The sequence below is a fragment of the Heliconius melpomene genome, chromosome 2 (genome assembly GCF_056956725.1).
Source record: "Heliconius melpomene rosina isolate 202511_hmr_F chromosome 2, ASM5695672v1, whole genome shotgun sequence".
Taxonomy (NCBI): domain Eukaryota; kingdom Metazoa; phylum Arthropoda; class Insecta; order Lepidoptera; family Nymphalidae; genus Heliconius; species Heliconius melpomene.
This window is the reverse complement of record NC_140390.1, coordinates 8,792,919-8,810,813: the sequence shown is the minus strand read 5'-3', so window position 1 is coordinate 8,810,813 and position 17,895 is coordinate 8,792,919. Positions and strand designations below refer to the sequence as shown.

The following is a 17,895-nucleotide window of genomic DNA, read 5'->3' as shown; positions in this document are numbered from 1 at the left end:
ATAATAAGGAACATTAAATATAAGATCCAGATTATTTTTAAACGACTTCTGTAAGAAAAGGGGGTTATCAATTCGACTGTATTTTTTTTTAATGTTGATAAGTTGACATAAACATATTTTTAATATTAATAACAGCTTTTTCTCATTACTAATATAGCGTTTGTAGTAATATCGTGTTTTTTCTACTTTACGTGACACTGGCAGATTATATTGCGCCTGTCATCGAAAAATCAGGCCATTAATAAATAAAAAAACATATTTTTAATTTTAACCGCCATCTGTAATCTGTGTGTGTTGTATCTTTTTATAAAATTTATTTGTAACTTTTAAAATGAAAATGGAAGGAGAATCGGCATTAATAAAAACTAATTTAACTGAATGGCAATTTAGTCTTTATCCTAAATACGTATTGCTGCCTATTGATAACAAAAATCGTGATCAAATTAAAAGTAGTGTCAAGAATGTTGTATATTCTGAGGTGAACTGACATAAAAAATATTTTAAAGTAAAATAGTTTTTATCATATTTTTAACTTCTCATAACAACTGTAGGTAATACCTCGTCCGCTAGAACAAAATCTACGCTTGATATGTGTTTCCGATGATGCACTTTTAAATATATTAGACATGGATCCAAATATAGTACATAGTCAAGATTTTATCGAATTCGTGGCTGGAAGGAAATTTCCATATGGAGCTCTTCCTGTTGCTCATCGGTATATTAATATTATAATATGGTATAGTTTAATACATTTAACTTGTAATGCACGTAGGTCACCTTAAGCAATCATTGTGATCGAAGTTTTATTTGCATTTTAGTAAAAAAGATGAAAAAGTCGAAATGATGCTCCATTTTGACTTTTTCTTTCTTTCACTTTCTATTTCTAGAGATTGAGAAAATACTTATTGTATTTATTTAAATAACCTAAATATAATTTCTTACCCTGAGTTTTATACGTACTTAATTAGATATGGTTTCAATTCTTTATAATTAATTTTTAAAATGGACTTATATAAATATCGTAGATATGGAGGTCACCAGTATGGTCTATGGGTAGGCCAATTGGGTGACGGGAGAACTCACATTATTGGTGAATATGTAAACAGGTAAGTGTTTTTATTACAATATAAAATTCATAGTTATCAATTTCAATTGCTTTTTACTTTCATTCCTTTCCTTCTTTCGTCAAAGAAGAAAAATGAAGTAACTAAATACCTATCATATGTACGTAATACTCAAAACAAAATTTACGTGATTTTCCAGCGACTATTAGTATTTTTATATTGTTTGAAGTATGCCTCCTTTAATTATGTAACATAAAGCCGACTGAAATTTGTAGTTTTTTGTATATTGGGTGACAAACTTTGATAAAAAAACAAGGTTCTCTCTTTCTATCCTACTATGTTCAATAAAAAAAATTGCTTCACGCTGTATTCCGCTCACAGCAAAAGCAGGGTAGGCAGAAGAAACCTAGTGTTCACCGTTTCCCACTTTTTGCCGAGGCATCTTACTGCTGCGCGTGTTGAGTGGCGGAACTCTATGCCTCGCCTCACCTCGACACCAAAGCGAAGAAAAAAAAAATATCTCATTTCGTACCCCTGCCCCTGCGCCACAACTGGCTTCAATGCTGTGTACTGGATAAAGCATAAAGATAAATATATAAACAATCCACATAGATTAAACGAGAGATATCAAATCCAGCTGAAGGGTTCAGGGCCGACGCCATACTCTCGGTCCTACGACGGACGAGCTGCTCTACGGTCTTGTGTTCGCGAGATGGTCGCCAGCGAGGCGATGTTTTATTTAGGAGTTCCCACTACCAGATCATTGGCTGTTGTGGGTTAGATTTCAAATAATATTATTGTTTGATTTTACGCGTGATGGTTGGGAATTCGATACTGTTTCAGGGGATTGTATTTTCATTTTGCCAATCGACGTTGAATTCGAACGTCGACTACGTTGAGTTATTCTGCACTGCACGGGACGTAATGTGAAGCTGTAAAAGAATATAATTAATTAAATTTGAGGATTTTATACTGTATAAAAAAATTAAAACATCTTATGTTAAACAGCAAGTGATGAAACTATTATACGAGATCGTTTATATTCTGGGTGTCCTCGTCGTGAACGCGCTGGAGTGTTACTCAGGTGTTCACCGAGTTGGTTGCGTTTTGGCTCTTTAGAAATTTTGGCGAAGAGCGGAGAGTTGGGTCTATTGAAGCAATTGACTGACTTTGTGATAAAAGTGAGTGGAGATTTAATGTAACTCGACCTTTGACTAATTGTACTAATTGTTTCTTTATAGATAAAAATTACAGAAAAAAATTGTTTTAAATTTTTTTATTATAGTATTTAAAAATATATAACAATAACTTTGTAGGAACACTTTCCGGATATCCAACTTTCAGATGAAAACAGATATATAAGACTATTTTCTGAGATTGCTCACAGAACGATTGATCTTGTTGCTAAATGGCAAGGTAATATTATAAAAAGATTACATTTTTTGTGAGTGGTAAAAAGGCGTTAATGGGGAGATTTTGTTTAAATTGACTGTTCGGGAACACAGTGTCGATAATACTGGAGAAAGATAACGTAAACACGTACATGTATTTACGGGTTGATACATAAATATATATCAGAAAATTTTCTTTTGTGTAATATTAGAGCATACATGATACAACCATTGTGTTAATGCAACTAACCAAATTGTTGGAACCCTGTTATAATAACTAACTCATAAAACCAACCTTATTGAATGTAATTGAGGAATCTGTATATATTATTTATTTTATTAGTCTGATATGCGGCGTTAAGTACCGCCAACAAAAATATGTATTTATATTTATAACTGCAATGCCTCCAGAATTCAGCAGAAAGTGGGAATTCAAGTGGCTTAATTACTAGTTTGCCAGGTTCACTCTGCATACCCTGCTATGTGCGGAATACATCGTGATGCTAAAAATCCTGGAAAGCTAAGAATGAAATATCATCTATTATTATTATTAATATCAAATATCAATAAATAAAAATAAAACTCTATTCTCTAATTATTTTCCAGGTCTAGGTTTCATACACGGCCTACTAAATACTGACAACATGAATCTAATAGGTCTAACTCTGGACTACGGTCCGTTTGGTTTCGTCGATTTGTATGATAGTGGCTTTGTGGCCAACTGTTCTGATGGAGAAGGAAGGTATTCACTGGGGAAACAAGCTGATGTGAGTTTCTCGATAGAATAAAAATATTATTGTATAAAATATGTTAGTTTTTTGAATTCGAAGGTTAGTAGCCCTATTTAACATTTTTTTTTAATAATATACTTATTACTCAAAATATAAGGTAGAGTTTATGAGTGCATTGTTCAACACAAAAAAAAAATTAAAATAGATTTATTTTCCAGGTAGTAGTATGGAATATAGCACAACTAGCAAACGCCATGGAAGGTCTTTTGACGCCAGCACAGCAACTTCACATGTCGCACGTCATAAAGACTTTGGATACGTATTGCAAAAATAAGATATTGTATGTACTGTAATATAATTTTATCCTTCTTCTTTTATTTGTTAGTCTAGTGGTTCGACTTCGAGGCCAGCTGTGGTGCAGGAGTACTAAGTGTGACTGTAAACACACGGTTATGGGTTCAATCCCCACTCGAGGAAATTAAATATTCTTCGCTATGGTGTCGAAGCAAAACGCAACGTTGTTTTTCTCCACTCCACATGCAACATACAATGCCTCCAGAATTCGGCGGAACGTGCGGAACGGAGTGTCTTAACACTGAGTTCGCTCTGCCTGTTAGAAGACTATATGGACATTGCCACATTTTTACTCTCGGTTGGCTGAACCGATTTGGTGTGGCTTTAAGAAAAGTATTTTTTAATAAGGTTTTGTATTATAACTGCCTTCAAAAAGGAAGAGGTTCACACTTTGTTAAAAAATTATAACTATACACTTACATAGTATCAATAATTTACTCATTTTTATTAATTTTTGTCTTTTTCATGAAAGTTTAAAACACATATTAATTATAAAGTTTATAAACAGAGAGACTTTCCTATTAAAAATTGGTCTCAAGAAAGAGAGATGGGGTGACGAAGAGTTAGTCGAGAAGTTGCTTGACATGATGCAACACACTGGAGCTGATTTTACTGCTACATTTCGACAATTGGCCGAAGTAAAATATTTTTACTTATTTAGTTATATATTTTTACTTTCATCTGTGGATTAACCTGAGTGGTTTTTTCCAATTCGAAGTATAATAAGTAGTTCCCGAGATTAATATTAGTGAGTATAGACGAGTAAAGATTTACTATACAAAATTCCAAGTTAACATTTTAAATAAAACATATAGATGTGGATTAAAAGTAAGTATATAAGTACAGGTTCGTTTCACCTGGCACATGGTGATAAAAAAATATTTAACATATTTTTTTATATTTCATGGTGTTTTCTAGTTGGAACCTTGTGAAATGGTCAGTGAAATAAAACTAATAGAGAAATGGTCACTGAAACGTTTGTCTTCACATTTCTCTTGGGGGTGTTGGCTCGATCAGTACAGAGAAAGACTGGATAAAGAGGCTGGTTAGTTATTTTCTTAAAGATAATTAAAGTAATGTAATTTACTATTTTATTTAAATATGCTATAGTTATTTCATTACATTAATACGTATTACTACAGTATATTAACTGTTCTATTATACATACAAAGAAGTTCTAGACAAAGAGGTAGACAAATAAAAAAAATCATTACGTTAATTAATTGTGGCACAAAGTTTTATTGTAAATGCTACTGATTGTGGGTTCGATCTCCACTCGAAGAAATTAAATATTTATTTAAATTTATATTTTAATTGCATCGCTCTTGTGTCGAAGCAAAGCACATTATTATGTGCCGGATACAGCGTGAACTGACAAAAAAAGGAAATTACATCACGAAATTAGTAATGTTTTTTTTTTTCGAGACATTGAATGTCTTAATATTTATTACAACAGTAGACACAAGTAGTGCCCCTGGTCTTTTCGAAGACGAGCGTAGAAGGCGAATGCTAGCAGTAAATCCTATATACGTACCACGGAATTATATGTTGCACGAGGCTCTGGTTGACGCTGAGAACGATGATTTTGAAAAGGTAAGTAGATTCTGGTTAGGCAAATCGTTTTTTTCTAGGAAATTTGTTATTTCAATTTTAATGTTAGACATGATGTCTATCTATAAATGCTGTAGTCAAAGCTTTGGCACTGCTAGATTTGTATAGTCCTAGGGCCTTAAGGCCTTAGTCAAAATCAAAAAAAGAAATATGTTTTTCAGCCTTTGATTAAATATCTTTCGTCAATATTGTTGATATTTAATTTTGTGAAGTTGGAGATTGAAGAGTCAAAGTTTAATTTGATATTAGAATGTCATAGTTTGTTAGATTAGGTATTTTTTATTATTTTTCATTTATTTTCTTTTCGGTGTTTGTCAGATAAAATATCCTGTGACGAACAGGGCCCTGCTCCTCCTCCTCTCCTGTGGCCCTACTTCCTCCTCCTCTCCTGTGGCCCTACTCTTGAAACTAATATTCATGTTTTAATCCTCAATAAGTGTCATTTCGTACTCTCGAAATCGAAATATTAAATAAACATAGTCAACAGTATCGTTGTATCATACGGAAAAAATATCGAAACTAGTTCAGGGTCCCACTGTCATGTTACCCGAAGAATCAAAGTTATCCAGATTGGCTGTAATGAATTACTAAGTACCTACACTTACACCCACTAATTGACGATTGGGTAAACTAAACATGTTGTAGAATTGGTTAATGGGTACTACTGACGCGGTTTCAACAGCTATATTGACAACTAGCAGTGCGTGCAAAATGAAGTGTTTCTAAAATTATAAAAAATATTTTTCTTTATATTTGAAAGCTGGTGCTTTCCTTGTGGTCCCAATCCCAATTTAGTTTGGTGTTTTTCTGACAATGTTATTTTCATGACAAAATCACATAAGTCTTAAAAATAATGGACAAAAATGTATGAAACCTGCTACCACCCTCCAGTAGTAATAAGATGTATAAACATATACTCTTTATAAAGCTCATACTCCAAATAACAGAATTATTGATACAATGGGGACGGTCCAACAAGAATGCATCTCTTTCATGTAATAAAATATGTAAAGAATGTTCTTCATTGTTCATTATGTCGTAAGTGGCAGAGAATGGTCCCATAACATCAATTATATAGCTATCTGAGGCAAGCACCAAAAATTGTTTTCATAAGTAGGAATTATGGAGACTGTACGACAGCCTTTGGAATAAAACATACTGCTTTTGTTTATTAAAATATTAGTTGCACTTGCTTTACAGATTAGTGTTATTATGCTATTAGTAACCGAATACTGTAAAAGGAGGTTATCAATTCGACTGTATGTTTTTATGCTTGTTACCTCAGAAATCTTGACTGTGAACCGATTTTGATGTTTTTCTTTTATTTGAAAGGTACGACTTTCCGTTTGGTGCTATTTTAATTTGGTTCATTTCTGACAATGTTATCCATGAGAAAACCACATACACAAAATATCGCGCCAACCGTTTTCGATGTTTAATTATTTTATTGAAAAAGATACACTTCAGGGATCGTTTGATGAGAGTTTAGTTAGGTTCTGATTATGGGATTCAGTTGAATTCGGTGTTTAGTCGGTGTTTTTTTGTTAAAAATTATAATACTCTTAATTCCCAAAGAGGTGTTTTCGGTATCATTGAGTTTTTTGCCAAAATATTATCTCTATTTATACAATAGGTACCTAATCAATGACCAAGTGTTGTGTGCCATATTCTTTCGTGAGGAATTCAAGTGGTATTTTTAAATATCTATAATGTAAATGTTATTGGTTTATTATGATATATTATAATAGCAATTAGAAACACATTGAGTTTCTCGTAAAAAAAACTACATTTACTTAATGTTTATTACTATTAATAAAGATTTCTAATACTACACGTGTTTCGTTAAGCAAAAATTAATTTTAAAAAAGATCTCTTGACAGCTCGTATAGCGTCCTCACAGATTTTCTATTTTAAATCATAGACGTTTTGTAAACCAATGTTAGTCTATGGCCAGGAATTACTACACTAAAATTAAAGAAAATTATAAGTAATTCTCTTTACATATCTTTCAGGCTTTCTTCTCGACACATTAAATAAAGTCGACAGCCTTTCATTTTGAATCACGTGTGCGTGATTTTATTAATTTAATATGTCTATGTGACAAATTGTTTTGTTTTGACATAATAACCAGCACTAATGTGTTTTAAATATGTTTTAATATTTTGATAATTTTCCAGAACACACCCTACATTTTCCATTACCGTAATATTGCTTTTGTAGCCATTGAATGTGACAGAAGGAATTTGCACACCAATTTTGTGCATTTTTTCTACTGTAACTTTTATTCGATTAGCCTTCATGTCTGTTTTCAAGCTGTCAACAAAAAAAACAAGCCAAAGATAACTTCCACGAGTCATTTATAGTAACTAATATGAATACATATGCTTGGATTGCTATTTGGCTACTTTCATTGTTATCTAAACCCATATTTACTAGGCTTTCATAGCAATTTCCAATCTATATGTTTTGTTTTGTTTGTTCGACTGTAAGCCACACATTCGTTCGACAGTTTGGTCGTTGGATTAAGGTACTATTCCTATAACATTTGTGGACGCGGCAAACAAGTGTCAAACATTTTTCAAACATATTTATACGCTAAAGGCGAATCAATATGAAACATTAATGCAAATTTCCTGTAAATCTGGAATTTGAATCCTTTTAGTGTCTAATTTTATGGTATCAAAGTAGATACATCTGAATCTTCTAGGTAAATTACATTAATAAGATCAATGAAAACACTTGAGTACAGAACTAGAGAATAATAACCTTGCAGACTAATTATTTTTATTTGGTTTTTATTTTGGTTGGTATGCGTTGAAATATGTAGATGCAGATGAATGATGCTTCTGGTTTTTTTTTATATTGAATAGGCTTGCGTTTGATCGCATCAAGTCTGGTGAGCTATGATGCGATCTACGGTGGTGCACGCTTGCCTAGCAGATACCTATTCACTCTGGTTTTGAAGATATTGTATATTGTATGTCTTAGGAAATACAGATGCCGGCAATGAGTTCCAGTCTCTCGCATTGCGGATGAAGAATGGTATTCAAACTTGGAAGTTTTCTGAAACTAATGATACGTCTGGAACAAACAAATGTTTCAGAGGTAGTTGCCTATAAAAGATGTATTTTGCCCTCCTGATATTATTGTAACGTTATGATTTCAGGGATAGGTCGAATATTGTCTAGTATTAGATATTTCACGTTGATAATGTCATAAAAAAATTACTGATAGCACGCCCTTTTGAAGATGTTGTTGAGCATGAAGAGATTTTGTTAGCTTCCTGATGCGGGTGTTTTAACCTTACTTTACACTCTAGTGATCGTCACCTTAGTGACACTGTATAAATATAAGCATGTCGTTTATTGTTGCGAGCGAGTTTTCGAATGACTTGTACAACATTTAAGCGAGTTGAAGGATGGTTTTGAGATTACAATATGCGAAAGCAAAGCAAAACGTGCGAGTGCAAGGTTATGTCTTCTAGCTTAAACTTTTAAGCACAATAAAAATAGCTTCTGCTTAAACAATTGGCTTAACCATTTATTGCAGTTCTCAGTATTGTATTCTGAACAACTTAAGTTTTATGAATAAAAAAGTTATAGCATTTTAAAGAATATTGTTCGGCAAAATTGCTTTAGATTTTATTCAACTCCGTCAATCCGTTCCGGATGGACAGAGAATCCGTGGCAGGCCATAAGCTTATGGCCTGCCACGGATTCTCTGTCCATCCGGCTTTACCACCTTTAGGTGTTCTGATTTCACACATTCTCTCCACATGTCCTACTCATCGAAGACGTCCAAGTTCGATGGTTTTGATTATATTCGGTTACAGAAATATGTGATAGAGCTCGTGATTATACCGTGTAAGCCATCGCTTATTTACAAGAACCATAAATACCAAGTGACTGTTAGTCCTAAATGGGTCTGACAAGTTCGCTTGGACTCTGACGACGTCATTGTAGTCAGTTAGATTAATTTTGATGGGATGGCAATTTCAGCCATTGCATAATACAGAAAAATGCAATGTATGCTGTCGATAAAGCAATTGTGGGTGGTCATAGTCAAAGTCAAAGTCAAAATATCTTTATTCCATAAAAATGCTTAACATTTACTTGGACATGTCATAAAGTAGAAAAAAAAATGCAAATTAAAAATAACAAAAAAAAATGTGCAATTTTGACTTGAAAAAAGCCCGTTCAAATGGTTGAGCTCATGAGAAGATACAGGCAAAAAAACTCATGGCCACTCTTTTTAAATGCCAACATTTGTTACAAATTACAATTAACAATTTTAACTTAGAAATAGAGCAACTCATTTCCAAACATCTTTATCGCGAACATAATCTTTAACAGAGTAATATGCTTTTTGGCAGAGCCTGTGCTTTACCACTTTTTTAAATTTGTTCAGTGATAAATTAACCATGTCGTTTGGAAGTTTGTTATAAAAGTGTATACTTTGACCTACGAATGAGTGAGATACTTTATGGAGCCTAGAGAAGGGCACAGCAAGCTTATTTTTATTTCTTAAATTATGTTGATGGAGGTCACTGTTTTTATTAAATTTATTAATATTTTTATGCACATATACTAAGTTATCGTAAATATATTGGGAGTGTAGTGTGAGGATGTTAAAGTCTTTGAATTTATTTCTTAGTGACTCCCGTGGACCCATTTTATAGACTGCTCGGACAGCCCGTTTTTGGAGCACAAAATCTATGTCAGCGGCACTGCCCCAAAGTAATAGGCCGTAAGACATAATGCTATGAAAATAGCTGAAGTATACTAAACGCGCGGTGTCAACATCGGTCAGTTGACGAATCTTACGGACAGCATACGCTGCCGAACTAAGTCTACCAGATAAAGTTTCTATATGCGGACCCCATTGTAACTTAGCATCTAATGTTATACCTAAGAAAACAGTTTCATTAACTACTTTAAGTTCCTCATTGTTCATCAAAACCCTGGTTTCTACTTGTTGCACATTCTTAGTAAAGAACCTGATACATTTAGTTTTACTACTATTTAAAAGCAAGTTATTGACACTAAACCAGTGTAATATCCTAGAAAGAGCATTGTTTACATCGTCAATTTCCAATTGCCGTCTATTAACCTTAAAAACTAAAGATGTATCATCTGCAAACAACACTATTTCACAGATATCTCTCATAAGGTGAGGTAAGTCATTGATGTACAAAAGGAACAAAAACGGACCCAGAATAGAGCCTTGTGGCACCCCCAATGCTACAGGTGACCCGTGTGATAGTTTCCCGTTGACATTTACTTTTTGAATCCTATCACTTAAATAAGAAGTGAGAAGATCCAAAGCAATGCCTCTTATACCATAGTGGTGTAGCTTCCTGATAAGAGTTTTATGCTGCACACAGTCAAATGCTTTGGACAAGTCACAAAACACCCCAAAGGCATCACGTGACTCCTCCCAAGCCGCGAATACACTCTCTAATAACTTGACCCCAGCATCAGATGTTGACCTTCCACGAGTGAAACCAAATTGACCTGTGTGCAGTAATTTATTTTTATTAAAATAAGTAAGAAGCTGACTGAGTATCAGCTTTTCAAAAATTTTACTAAACGTAGGTAGTACTGAAATCGGTCTGAAATTTGTAGGGTCTTGCGTACTACCTGATTTAAACAATGGAGTTATTTTACTATATTTCATCAAATCAGGAAACACTCCACAATCAATACATCTATCAAAAATTGTAACTAAATCAGGAATCAAAATATCAATTAAAGAATTTATTATATTAACTGAGACACCCCACAAGTCGGCTGTCTTTTTCATACTAATTGATTTGAAAGCTACACTAATGTCTGAATAATTTACATGACGGAAAACGAAACCATTATAAAATTCGGGAACATTGTCTTTAATTAACGATTCTGCAATAGTGGTAGAAGAACCTAAATCGTTTGTTAGACTGACTGGGAAAGTAGAGAAAAACTTTTCAAATGCAATGGCCACTTCCAAATCGGAATCAACAATGTGACCGTCAATACTAAGTTTAAAATTAGAATCTTTCACTCTAGTTCTCCCAGTCTCGGCATTAACAACCTTCCAAGTGGCTTCAATTTTATTATTACTATTTCTGATTTTTGTTTTAATAAATAAAGATTTTGCAATTTTGCAAACACTTTTGAAAATTTTAGAGTAAGATTTTAAGTACTCTTTAAACTCTTCACCACTATTTTATGCAATCTTATTACTTAATAATCATCTTACTTAATAATCACTATTTTATCAACTTCATATTTTATGCAATCGATAAACAAAATGGTGGGTGGTCACAAGACTTCTCGAATATATGTCGTAACGAAAATTTTTGGTCTATTGTAGAGCGGTTAGGTCAGAAGCTGCACTGGTAAAAAAGCAGAAAAAAAGACATTTGCGTGTTTATAAACTGTTTTAAAAGAATGTGATACTTCTTGACGTGTCTTCTTTATTTCCCATTTTTTTCTTTCATGCTGAAGATTTTCACCGTAATAGTATTTGCAACTAGTTTCTCACATTTGAAATGGCACACAAATTTTTATATTCGTTAAGTTTTTAAAAAATTGGTGGAAGTTTCAAAATTTAAGCTTAGCAGATTTTACATAATTATAGGAGGTTATAAGTTACTAGTTTAAATTTAAAAGGAAAATTTTATTTTCTCCTTTTTCGAGTGGTAAAAAAAGTTTTTTTTTGCTATTAATTTATTTTTTACTTTTTAGTTATCGCTTTCTAGGTTTCTCAGTCTGTTCATCTCATTCAACGCATCGTTATTGCAAAATCGCTTGCCGGTTAATTTTGAACAGACCAGCTCTTCAATAAAGAGACCTTCTAATATTTTTACCCTACTTACGGCCACGTATGTTTGACCAGCAGCAACAACCGGGCTTCGAGCCTAAGTAGATAATGGGATAGCCGACAGTTCTACCTTGCATTTTGTTTACTGTACAAGCCGAACATAATATAATTGGCAGCATTCTTCGTTCTGCGGTTCCGTGACTATTTTTTGCTGGAAATTGTACAGACTTGGGCTGAATTAAGTGAATGCCGTCTTTACCGTAATCTATACTAACGAATGGTATATCAGTTTAGCTTTATCCAGTTTTAACTGTCGTTGAGTAGGTGTTTCGCTATTGTCCTGATTACGCCTTTCGTCGAGTCTTTGGCGTTTTGCGTCATCGTCTTCGTTAGTAATTTTTTCTAACCGTTATAATCTCTTTTTTGATTCTATGAGTACCTAAGAAATATTCGTCGACCCTCGCAGAGCCTCGTTTAGACGGGGCTAATATACAGCAGGATTCGCCCAGGTGGCCTGAGGTGGTATAGTCGTGAAATCATATGTAACGAAATCAAACACCGATCGAGGCTTTTACAGAACTTATATTTCTTCCAGAGTTAAATACCATTGAGCTAGTACAATGTATGTCTTAAATTCTATTACAATATGAGAACTAGAGAACCTTTCTTTTTCCGCTCCAAGTATAAAAGTGCGTATCAAAATTTTGATCACATCACGCGTCCTTTTTAAATTGGCAACTCATGCTTGTTCTATGTATAAATTTTCAAATATATCTTTTTATTAAACAAAATTTAGCAATCTAATTTCCTGTGACAAATTTTGTTCAGTGTCACCAAATTAGCCACAAACCTTCGATTTTCTAGGAACTGTACGTTACAGTGCCTCCGACGTTGTTGAAAGTCCTCTCTAAATGGGTAAGATTTGTCTTTGAAAGCAAGGTACCTTGTTAAAGAACGTTGCATTTTTTCTATTCTAATAATGTGGGACTTATAACAAGGATTCCATATCGGGATCGCATACTCCAAGACACTCCTTATCAACGCATTGAAAATAGCTAAGATAGAGTCAGTTCTCTTCAACTCCACAGTGCTGCGCTTAACCAGGCCAGCTTTAGATATCATTTGACTATAGTGAACAGAATAAGTGAGCTTACTGTCAATGAAAACCCCGAGATCTCTTTTCACCGACACTTCTAGGAGTTCTTGGTTATGTAGAAATATAAGTAACCAAGTTGGAAACTGTAGACCTACTTGAGACAAACCCGTGTTGATCAACTAGAATTATATTTTTAGAATAGAGAGAGAGGATAGGACACACTATACTCTCAAGGACTATAGAAAATGTATTTGACAAGGATAAATAAAAATAAAATAAAATAAAATAAGCCTTTATTGCTGTGAACATTTTACAATATGGTATGTTCTTATTTATTTACCGATTCTACTATCCTATTACCATCTATATATTTGTTTTTCCTTAATTAATTTTGTCAACAGCTTGTCTTCCGAGATAGGCCTCCTCTAATGCATTAAAAGTAGCTATGTATACATCTGATGTTGGTTTGCTTGATTTTAGAGGGTCGCGGTCTTTTTCCCCCACGAGGACCAGTCGTCTTGGGGGAAGAGATTTATTTATCTTAATTTATTTTTTATTTAGTAGACTGTTCCGATCGTTGGTGCTACTGTTTCGTTGTCGTTGTACTATTCGTAAAGCTCGTAGGAAACGAATTGCTTCGCATTCTCATGATATCAAATGCATTTTTTTTTATTCATCGATGATGGAAGTGTAAGTGCAGCGAGTTGGATGTTTCTCTCTTCCTTTTATCATTATACTTTGCATTCTTTTTACCCACGAGCTTACAGGCTTAGGCTTTTGACAAGGATATAGGTCGGTAATTGCGTATATTATCTTTATTTCCTTTATAAATAAGAAGAACATTAGCGACCTTCCAAGCTCTGGGAAAGGTAGAAGTTTCTAAAGACTTATTAAATTTTTTTTAAGGGTAAAGTTACATATTTTTGGGTCATCTTTATAAACAGTTCCGGTACCGGTATACCATCCGGTCCCGCACCTTTGCTAGAGTCCAAAGACTTCAGAACTTTAGCGATGTCACGTTCAGTTGTGTGACTCTTAGATAGAGATATTTGTGGGTAGGAAACCTTTAGCGATACTCTTTGGCTAAGTATTGGAAGAATAAATATCGAAGAGAATTGTTTTGCGAAAAGATTACTAATATGATTAATATTTCTATTATTAACTTTACTAATATGACATGGTGTTAAAATCTATTTATTTATAGGAATGTGATGATAAGACTTCAAATCGTGCTCACAAATATGATTACAGCAAAGTTAAAAAACGTTGGAATACCACTTAACTGCAAGTAGAAAAAAGACTAATGCAAAACTAACACGGACATCTTGGCACCAATTTTTTTATTTTTTGCTCTGTGATATCTTATCTTAGAAAAATTAGTTGCGTTGAGCTCCGCTACTCAACACGCAATGCATCCAGAATTCAGCGGAAAGTTAAAAACGATAACTAGGATCCCAGGTTCTCGCTGCCTACCCTGCTGTCATGTGTGGGGTACAGCGTGAAAAAAATCATAGTTAAAATAATTTGTTATCTTCTAGCTGCGTTTTCTCTTACAAGTAATAAAGAATCCATATGAACAACAGCCTGAGGCAGAAGCGCGTGGTTTCTCTTCCCCGCCCCCACAATGGGCTTATACTTTGAAAATAAGTTGTTCTTCATAATAGGAACCTATGAAATTTTTAATGATTTAAATAAATTGTTGTTGTTGAAATTTATTAATTTGTTTTAATTTGTATTATTTCTGTGTATGTCTGAATTATCATAATGATCCTTTTATTTTATCGTAGAAAAATATGCTATAATGATTTTTGTAAAAAAATGTAGTTGCAATAGTAATGCCATTAAGGTATAGCGCGCACTAGTGATTTTTGTCACCGTGACTGTTGCGTCACTGTCACCGTGTACATTACACTTAATGAAGGTGCGCGCATTTGGATACGTGACAATTGGGTGACTTAATGTCCGCGGAGGACGGCAACACGCCGGTGACGCAACTGTCACCGTGTCCATAGATTTGTATGCCCGTGCGCGCATTAGCAACTAAATGTCACTTCGTTCGCCCTTACTCTTGCGGTTTCCATATTAGTCTTCCGCGTAGATTTCACCGATCTACTGGCGCGCGTATATCGATAGAACCACGGAAAGGATGGAACTTCCGGTTGGATAGAAGCGAAATATTGATTTATTCCAAAAAAAAATCCATGAAGACTTTAAATCAAATTTTGACAATGACAATAGGTCATGGGAATATATAAAATTATGAGTTACGGGCCCAGAGGACACTGCAGATTGGGCAAGGGAATCGGCTATGTCATTATCTGTGATACCAGAGTGGCTCGGGATCCATGCCAGCGATAAGAGTACCCCTTGTAAGTGGCAACGATACAAAGCTTCTCTAATTTTGAATACAAGGTGAAAATTAGATCTGCTACGGAAAGGATTTTGCAACAAAGATTGTAAAGCACTCAAGCAATCTGTAAAAAATATTACTTTTTTTAAATTGTGCGATTCTGCGAATAAGATGCCTTCAAGCAAAGCTATACATTCACCAGAAAAGGTAGAAGTTTCAGGGGGGCATTTAAAACTTAATATAATTTTGTATTTAGGAATCCAACAAGCAGCCCCAACATTGGAACTATGAGGGGACTTAAATGCATCTGTAAATATGCCTATGAAATCTGGCCAATTTTTAGCAAAACAAATTTGAAATTTTATATTAGCACCTGGATCGTTTTTCACAATACCCAGGCTCGTTAATACAGAAGGATTATACGTAAGCGCACTAAACGAAATAGAATATAAAGAGCGAATAGGAGAAGAGAAAATACCAGTTGAAAGGAATGATAATTTACGGAAAATTTTTAAGATAGAAAGGAAGAGCCGTAGGGACTTAATGACACGTGACATACGATGAAAACACCTAATCAAAGGATGAGAAGAAGACTGTAGGACTTTAGACATAAAACGATCAGAAAGGTATTGGCGACGAAGGTGAAGCGGAGGATCAACACACTCCACTTGCATGGCGTTTGTTGGGGATGACTTCATGCATTGCACCTAAGATGATTCTTAGGGCCTTATAATGAATTTTATCTAATTTGGTTAAAGCAGACCTGTAGCATGGATCTAACAAGAAAATAGCATAATCAAAATGGCTATGAATAATTGCGTTATATAACAGTTTTAACGTAAAATGATGGGAACCTCACCAAACCCCTGATACTGCACGTAAAATTTGAAGATTTTTGTCACACTTATTGGACACATATTCCATATGTGGAGAACCAGACAGTTTAGAATCTAAAAGCACACCCAAGAATTTGACGCAGTTAAGAACCGGAATACTTTGATTGTTATAGACAATATTGACCACAGGAATATATCTTTTACGTGTAAAAATAACCACACTACTTTTAGGTACTGACAAAAATAACTCATGCATAGATAGCCAAACACCTAAATAATATAATGCGCTGCTAATTCTACTTACAATTTCGACAATGTTTTTGGAGCTAAAATACAACACAATATCGTCTGCGTATTGCAGGATATTGCAAAAGCTATCAACTGATTTATCAAGGTCAATATTATACCCAATATAAAAGCTATATAAAAGAGGGCTCAGCACGGAACCCTGAGGAAGGCCATTCCAAAGAGTTCTAGGAGGAAAAAGGTTGCCTTGATGCCTGATTCAAATAGATCTGCCGGAAAAGAGATTAAAAATGAAATGAGATAATTTAGGAGACGAGACGAAGCATTTTAAATTTAAGGTTAGAAAGAATGACGCTATCGTATGCGGAGCTTATATCCAAAAAAACACCTAAAAGATATTCACCCTTAGCAAAGCTAAGGCGAATTTCTGATGTGAGGACACTAAGGCTATCGATCGTGCCAAGACCTTTTTAAATCCAAATTGAGACTTAGGGAGTAATCCCCTACTTTCCATTACCCAGTCTAGTCTATTTTTTATTAAACGCTCCATAACTTTGCATACCGTGGAAGACAAGGCAATGGGACGGTACGAAGAAGACTCTTTGGGATCTTTCCCAGGTTTTAGAATTGGGATTATAACTTGAGTTTTCCAGGATGAAGGAACAAAACAGGATTCTAAAAATGAATTAACAATAGAAAGATATACTTTTTTTGCAGGAATGCTAATATTTGTAAGAAACGAATAAGGAATACCATCTACACCAGGCGAAGAGTCAGCTAAGCCATTTAAAGCACATTGGAGTTCATTAATAGAAAAGGAGATATCCATAACATCAACCTGCGATGAGAGGGGAGAGTTAAAGCAATCGAAGTTAGGAACAAAGGGGGGAGCAAGACTACACATAAAATTTTTTAGCCAAGAAGATTCATTGGACGAATCAGTAATGGAGGATCGGAAAATTTTGATATATTTCCAAACTCTAGCGGATGGAGTGTGAGGGTGCAATGACTGGCAAAACCGAAGCCAACCCTTTTTCTTTTTGTTTTTAAATAGTCTTTTTGTTTGGGCTGCTATTTTCTGGTAAACTATAAAATTTGAGAGGGTCATACACTGGATATATTTCCGTTCAGCAGCTTTGCGATTTTTAATAGCAGCAGTGCAATCATCGTCCCACCAAGGAGGAGATGATAATAATTTACAACCATTCCGCTTACGAGGAATATTAGAATCAGCTGCAGAGTATAAAATGTTAATAAAATGTTCATAGCAAGCCAAGGAATTATCTGCATTAACATTGGAAAAACTGCAGAGTTGGGAATCCACAAATAACGAAAACTCCAACCAATTAGCTCTATTCAACCGATAAGGCAACAGAGGGTTTGGGGCGGAAGGAGGAGATGATCTATTCCGC

At 34.3% G+C, this 17,895-nt stretch overlaps 1 protein-coding gene across 1 annotated transcript; it reads left to right on the top strand.

The window, feature by feature from the left end:
* Positions 1-319: 319 nt before the first annotated feature.
* On the top strand, positions 320-14,996 carry LOC146540760 (uncharacterized). The gene is made up of 12 exons (XM_085201143.1): positions 320-478; positions 552-715; positions 1,026-1,106; positions 1,677-1,840; positions 2,073-2,245; positions 2,381-2,480; positions 3,062-3,222; positions 3,405-3,526; positions 4,049-4,178; positions 4,459-4,585; positions 4,997-5,133; positions 14,590-14,996. Exons 1-12 carry the CDS (start codon positions 332-334, stop codon positions 14,710-14,712), a joined length of 1,629 nt encoding a protein of 542 aa, XP_085057269.1. The 5' UTR covers positions 320-331; the 3' UTR covers positions 14,713-14,996.
* Positions 14,997-17,895: the final 2,899 nt, after the last annotated feature.

Bases quoted from the DNA above. Each gene is read 5' to 3' on its own strand.
- LOC146540760 (XM_085201143.1), top strand. From the start codon at position 332: ATGAAAATGGAAGGAGAATCGGCATTAATAAAAACTAATTTAACTGAA. The intron at 479-551 runs GTGAACTGACAT...TAACAACTGTAG, and splicing joins AGAATGTTGTATATTCTGAG to GTAATACCTCGTCCGCTAGA. The intron at 2,481-3,061 runs GTAATATTATAA...ATTATTTTCCAG, and splicing joins TCTTGTTGCTAAATGGCAAG to GTCTAGGTTTCATACACGGC.